The sequence below is a fragment of the Bidens hawaiensis genome, unplaced genomic scaffold (genome assembly GCF_021521415.1).
Source record: "Bidens hawaiensis isolate Kalapana, Puna unplaced genomic scaffold, B.hawaiensis_p1.1 tig00018753_1, whole genome shotgun sequence".
Classification (NCBI taxonomy): domain Eukaryota; kingdom Viridiplantae; phylum Streptophyta; class Magnoliopsida; order Asterales; family Asteraceae; genus Bidens; species Bidens hawaiensis.
In genome coordinates, this window is record NW_027492844.1 from 115,680 (window position 1) to 123,399 (window position 7,720).

General features: G+C 34.6%; 1 protein-coding gene across 1 annotated transcript; it reads left to right on the top strand.

The window, feature by feature from the left end:
- The first annotated feature begins 269 nt into the window (after positions 1-269).
- Positions 270-2,365, top strand: LOC143556916 (uncharacterized). The gene is made up of 3 exons (XM_077046128.1): positions 270-672; positions 728-1,266; positions 2,186-2,365. Exons 1-3 carry the CDS (start codon positions 270-272, stop codon positions 2,363-2,365), a joined length of 1,122 nt encoding a protein of 373 aa, XP_076902243.1.
- The last annotated feature ends 5,355 nt before the right edge of the window (positions 2,366-7,720 follow it).

Below are 7,720 nucleotides of genomic sequence, written 5' to 3' on the forward strand. Positions count from 1 at the left end.
TATCATTGTGAAAATTAGGTTACTAAAACATATATTGTTAACATATATTATATTTTTATTCAATAACTTATATAATCCACAACTACTTCTATTGTGCAGGTGTTTACACAATTGAATTTTAGAAACGTGGATTACCCCATGCACATATTTGCTTGTTTTTGCATTCTGATCACAAAATTCATAATCCGGAGTATATAGATAACTTTATCTCAGCAGAAATTCCAGATAAGAATTAAGATCCGGAGTTGTATTCGCTTGTAAGAGACCACATGATGCATGGTCCATGTGGTGTTACTTACCCTAAATGCTTTTGCATGGTCGATAACTCATGCTCTAAAAAATTCCCAAAGAAACTTCAAAATGAGACGTCAATTGATTCTAATGGGTTTCCTGTTTATCGAAGAAGAGATTTGGGTAATGTTTTTGTCAAGTCTGGGGTAAATTTAGACAACATACATGTTGTTTCGTATAACAAGAAATTGTTAAAAAAATATCAAGCCCATATCAATGTTGAATGGTGTAATCAAGAGGGTTCGATAAAGTATTTGGTTAAGTACATTAATAAAGGGCCCGATCGTGCTACTATATCACTTGTACAAAAAAATGTTGGTAATCAAGATGAAGTTGTAGACGACGTTAAGGCGTTTTATGATTGCATATATCTATCTGCATGTGAGGCGGCATGGAGAAATTTTTTCTTTTGATGCCCATTATAGATTTTTTGCAGTTACTCGCCTTTCATTTCATTTACCTGGACTACAAACAGTTGTGTTTGCAGATGATGATGATGATGATGATGATGATGATGATGATGTGGAAGACGTTTTAAACAAGCCGACTGTTGGTTCGTCAAGATTCACTGGTTGGATGGAGTGTAATCAGAAATATGATCTTGCACAAACCCTAACGTACGCTGAGTTTCCAACAAAATTTGTTTGGAAACAAGACGAAAGGGTTTGGGAGTTACGTAAACGAGGTTTTTCTATTGGTCGAATTCATCATGTTCCGCCAGCTTTTAATGAAGCATACTATCTAAGAATTCTGTTAAACAAGGTTAGAGGTCCTAAGTGCTTTGAAGATATTCGTACTGTTGATGGTGAAGGGTGTGCTACGTATAGAGATGCGTGTTATAAAAGAGGCCTTCTAGATGATGACAACGAGTATATAGAAGCTATTGAAGAAGCAAGTCATACTGCAAGTGGTTATTATTTACGCAGTTTATTTGCAACCATGTTAATCACCTACAGTTTATCTAGGCCGGATGATGTGAGGGAAAAGACTTGGAAGCATTTAATTGATGGCATTCTATACAAACAACAAATTGAACATAAAATAAATGTATCAAATAATTTTCTTTTATTTTTTTTTAAATTGTTAATACATTAACAAATATGTTTATAAAAAATAACTTTTTAACAACTTTTTTATTCGATACAGATTTGTTACTTTTAGAGGCGCAACTAAAGAACCTCGCTTTATTTGAAATTCAAAACCTCCTCCTACGAAATAATTGTAGTCTGCGTTGTTTTCCTACAATGCTTTTCCCCGATGATGATTTTATAACAGTATCAACAAATTGTTTATGAACGAGGAGTTGGCGTACGATACACAAGTTATGACAGGTGAGTTTGAACGACTTTATAATTCATTAACAGATGAGCAATGCAATGTGTATAATGAAATAATGGAAGTAGTTGATGAAAAGAATGTGGGTGTTTTCTTTGTGTATGGTTATGGAGGGACGGGAAAATTTTTTATGGAAGACGTTATCTGCTGCCATAAGATCCAAAGCAAAAATCATTTTAAATGTTGCCTCAAGCGGTATAACATCTTTGTTACTTGAGGGAGGTAGAACCGCTCACTCTAGATTTCTAATTCCTATAAATTTAACTAAGGATTCTACCTGTTCAAAAACAAAAAATCCATATATTTGCAACTTAATGAGGCAAACTGATCTGATTATCTGGGACGAGGCTCCTATGATACATAAACATGCATTTGAAGCCTTGGATAGGAGTTTAAAAGATGTTTTAAAAGGTGTTAACCGTAACAGTTCTCAACATCCATTTGGGGGGAAAGTTGTTGTTTTTGGGATGATTTTCGTCAAATCCTACCGGTAGTACAAAATGGATCACGTAGTGACATTGTTAATGTTTCACACACTTTGTCCCATATATGGTCCAAGTGCAAGGTTCTTAGGTTAACCAAAAACATGAGGTTAACCGTCGGGTGTCACACATCAGATTTTGAAGAGACCTCCCAATTTGCAGATTGGTTGTTAGAACTTGGTGAAGGTAAACATGGTGGTTACAATGATGGTAATTCCATTATAGAAATACCAGATGATCTTTTGATCGGTGATTGATCCGATCCTATTTCTGATCTTATTGATTTTGTATATCCAGCATTATTGGTTAATTTTAATGATATTTCATATTTTCAAGAAAGGACCATACTTGCACCTTTAAACGAGGTTGTCGAAGACATTAATGACAGATTTTTAACTTTATTTCTTGGAGAAGAAGTTGTATCTAAGTTCTGATAGTATAGATAACTCTAATAGTGTTGGGCCTGGTTTCGATCTAGCATCGCACTCACCAGATTTTCTTAATGGTTTAAAGATGTCTGGTATGACTAATCATAAATTGGTTCTAAAAGTTGGTGTGCCAATAATGTTACTAAGGAATATTGATCAGAAAAATGGTTTATGCAACGGAACTCGATTACAGGTTATTCAATTAGGGAGGTGTTTTATCGAAGTAAAGGTTAATTCGGGTACTAACATTGGTCATCGCACTTACATAACTCATAGTACTCTAACTCCTTCAGATAAGAAATTGCCATTCAAGTTTAAACGAAGACAGTTTCCTGTATCGGTTTGTTTTGCAATGACAATTAACAAAAGTCAAGGCCAGTCACTAGCAAGAGTTGGAATATATCTTCGACAGCCAGTGTTTACACATGGTAAGCTATATGTGGCTTTATCCCGAGTGAAGAGTAGATCCGGTGTTAAAATTCTTATATTAGATAAGGAGGGTAAAGTTACAAATAAAACTACAAATGTGGTTTATAAGGAACTATTTAGTTATTTATGAAATTTTAATTTTCAAGTTTTTGTTATCTATAAAATAACTGTAAAACGGAAGTTATTTAGTTGTTTATGAAATTATCATTTTCAATTTTGTGTTATGTATATAGTAAATGTAGAACCAATGTTATTTTGGTTGAAACCTATGTTGAACAAAGTTTTTGGTTCTTATACGTATTATTAACAACTATATATCATGTTATTGTCTCCTCGAGTGTTGTTGTTAAACGATTTATATATTTCCACCCGTGTCATACACGGGTCAATAACCTAGTAAATATATAAATGGGTATGTCCAAAAGCAGGTGTGCTGTAATAAACAATTAAAAACTTATAACACACTGGGTTTTACCGTACTAATATGTGCCACGTAAACGTAAATGTTATTCTTTTTTTCTTAATTGGGAGAAAAGCTTGTGTCATGATGGTTTCAAAGACGGAGAAGATATTTTATGAAATGAAATAACGGATATGTAATGGCATTGTCTGATGAGCTAGAGGATTCGTCTATCTTTCACCATTTTGAACTAGTTTTATAGGTGGACGGGTAGTTTAATGTCATAATGATGAAAGTATTTCTTTTCTTTATAATCCACAAAACATTATTTGCTTTAATATGATCAAAATATGTGAAACGTTACATCAAACGGTTCATATTTACATAGACACTATAATATAACAATATGACAAAAGATGTTTGTAGTGCATCAACACCCATTATGCCTCAACTAATATGTTTCGTTAATGGGTTGCCAAAATCCATATTATGCCTAAACTAAAATGCAACAAATAGATAAACACCTCTACATGTATTCAAAGGGAATAAAATGTTGTACAAAAGAGTGCATATCTTGTGAATTGTGAATAACTTTAGTCAAAACACATCCATCGGATATAATACAAGAATCCTCCACCAATTAAATTGCAACTCCAACATAGTTATTTGGGGTCAACTTTAAGAGCTCGGTTTTAGCATCCACTGGCATAGCAAACACGTTAATGAGTTATGTAATGCCCTCTTTGGTAACTACTCTTACTCTACTAAGTTCTTTTGGTTTCTAAAAAGACTACTTGTAACATCCCAAAATTTCAAATAATATTATTTTATATATTATTCTTATAATGGAAAAGTTTACTTGGGTTAGTAAATAAAATAATGTTAAAAAGGGAAAGATAAGTAGGATAATTAAAGGAAATTAATCATGGACTAAAAAGGAAAGATGGGCCTTAGGTCCATGGGCTTAAGGGAATATAAATACCCCTTAAACCCTAAATCTTTCCATTTCCATCCATCTTATCCATCTTATTCTCTCTACACCGTAAAAACACACACAAACATTTCCATAATCCGCCGCAAGAGAGAAAGAGAGATCCAAGATCAAATGAGCTAAGATCCTTGATTTTTCCTCGATATTCAAGTTAGTTACACGAACCAAGCTCATAACCAAGCTAACCGCGACCACACCAAACACATAAAGGTATGCCTTTTACCTTTAAAGTTTACGTTTTTATGAACGGTTTGTTATGAAACTTAACCCTAGAGCAGATCGGGTCTAGATGTTTCATAAAGTTGCAAACTTGATGATAAAAGTGGACTTAATCTATTCATTAGCTAAGGATCTAGCTAAAATGGGTTTAAAACCGATAAAGCTTTAAGCTTTAGACCTAAAACGAGTTTTGGAAGTAATAAAGGTTATGGAGAGTAGAAATGAAGGTTAAAATCATGTTATGGATGTTAAAAGTTACCTGAGCCTAGAAAAAGGAAATAAGATAGAAAAATATGAACTAGCAGCACTGAACCTGAGTTCTCGGCCAACTTGAGATCTCGGTCACGAAGAGTTCTCGGTTCCCACGGGTTCTCGATGACGGGTGGGTTTTCGGTCAAGCATGGGATCTCGGTCAAACCTGAGATCTCGGTCAAAACGCGAGTTCTCGGTCAACATGAGTGTGCTCTGCTTAGAGTTCTCGGCCACCCCATTCTGTTGGGTTTTGGGCTGAATCCAGTTGGGCCCAGATAGTGAAAAGTTGGACCAGAAACAACTAAGCCCACATCATGCTAAGCCCATATCTAATATAAGGAAAACTGGCTCATTATCTTAGGCTTAGCAAATAAGCCCAACTTAGAAAATAATTTAAAATGTTAATGGAAAATGTGTTAAGACAGTTAATGAAAATAAAATTTTTCCAAGCTGACCTAGCAGCTTAATCCTAGCCAGGGGCTCTGCCCATTGGACCTCGGTAGGGGCTGCCGCCCCTAGAACCCCGCTGCCAGGGGCGCTGCCCCCGGACCCCTGTTCGTTGAGGGGAATATTTAAACTAGAAGCACGATATGGGTAGTGATAGTTAAATTGATACGTGTAGTTGTTATACAGTTAGTCGTGAATAGCTCAAGAAAGGGATAACCATAAACGGTGAACGTAACCACATTCATGTGAGTTTCTAGCCCCATTCCTTGTTATGTTTTCGGGGCTGTGTGCATACTCGATGTAATTTGTTAATACACTTATCCTAAGTGATAAGTGTATATCCTATGTGATATATGTGAACGGTATGAATGATTGCTTGTCGGTACGTGAACGATCTTTGGATATTGCACGTACTGTCAAGTTATAGTTATGAATATGAATGCTATGTATAATGTATGAATGATTGCTTGTCGATATGTGAACGATCTTCGGATATTGCACGTACTACCAAGTTATAATTATGAATATGAATGTTATGTATAAACTATGAATGATACGTATGTATGTTATGAGTGAATGTAAGAGATAGAAAGCAAAAAAGGGACTGGACACTAATAATATCCAAGGCAGAAAAGGGACCGAGCCCTTTAATAATCTCGAGGCAGAAAAGGGACTGGACCTTAATAATATCTAAGGCAGAAATGTGACCGGACCCTAATAATATCCGAGGCGAAATAGAATAAAGTAAAGTAGAATTTTAAATATGAAAGTATGAATGAAAGTATGTAAGTGCTTATGAATGTAAAGTATGTTATGTTATTAAATAGAACTCACTCAGCGTAGCTGACTTTTAGTATGCACGCAGGTGAGTATAATGAGACAGCTCGCTTGAGGGGAACACGTGGCATTGAATAAGAGGCTGGCATCGGAAGACATTTATGTTTAATATTATGATATTTTGAAAGACAAGGTGTTTATTTTAAGACAAGTTTTGGATTAATGTAATGTTTATGAAAGTTTTTATTCCGCGAATGTTTTTATTAACTCTGATGAATTGAACTATGTTGATGAGTAAATCCAACGCCCAAATGTGAGGCGCCGGTAACGGGGCCTTACACTCCTTGACACAAGATTTTATCCAAAAAATATCAGATAAATTTGGCAACAATATAATGTTGTTGTTTTGTCAAAACTATAAACACTTTTTAAAGGTAGGAGGTAACCATGTAGAAAAGATAGCAAGCCACATACCGTCTGCATTGGTTCAACATGAATCTCCCATGAATTTTCCTGGTCCTTGTTTAACGCAACTTCATTTACCTAAGGTGAGTACACATAAATTAAAGGTATATAAAAGTTAATCTCATGTTTAATATTTTTACTCATGAAGATTGTGCTCAACACAAGCCTTCAAACCTTGGATATCACAATATACTTTATATTATTACTATTTCTTTTAATATAGTTCTCTTTCATACGCTTGTGATAGAATTGGCATAGGACAACCATTCAAACTTCACTACCATTTAAGTGATAAACTTACGTTCTAATGATAAATTCATAACATACTGTAATTTATTTACTACTTTCTTTCTTAGTACTAAATTCATAACAAATTCCAATCTATTTACTACTTTCTTTCTTAGTACAAATATCGCATCCAAGTTAAATATTAAATGTCCACTTGATTTGGACCAGTAGTATGCATTAAAACTTTCATATATACGTGAAAAACGACTTTTAGCCACACCTGTGGTCTGGGCGATTTTTCGCAATTCGGCTTAAATGTGTGGCTAAAAGGTCTTTGGCCGCGTTTGAAAACCTTTCAGACTAGTTTTGGCCACACATGTTTTTCTTCATGTGACCATTCTATACCGACTCATGTACTTTTCGCCACACTTTGAAAAAAACCGTGACATAAACTAGCCACATTATAAAAATGTGTGGCGAAATATGACCTACAGTCATAGTTTGATTGATCTTTGATACATGTGACAAAAAACACATGTATTAGCCACACTCTGAGGGAAAACTATGACATTTAACTAGCCACATGTTTTAATAGTGTGGCCAAATGTGACGAACGACTATTGTATTGATAAGAGATGTGTCTAAAAGGTAAAATATATAACCACTTATATTACGTTGTGTGACCTAATGTCACATTTGTTAGCCACATTTTTAATAATGTGGAGAAATATGACGAACAACCATTGTATTTATTAGTAATGTGACTAAAACCTTAAAACATATGGTCACTTATACGAGGTTGTGACCAAAGAGTAGTTTAATTTTATTTTTCCTAAGTTTTTTATTGTCACGGATACTGTAAGGCCCCGTTACCGGTGCCCTACTTTGGACGTTGGATTTACTCATAAATACAGTTCTAAAAATCAGAGTTAATTAAAACTTTACATGGAAAATAAAACTTCAACCATAACATATT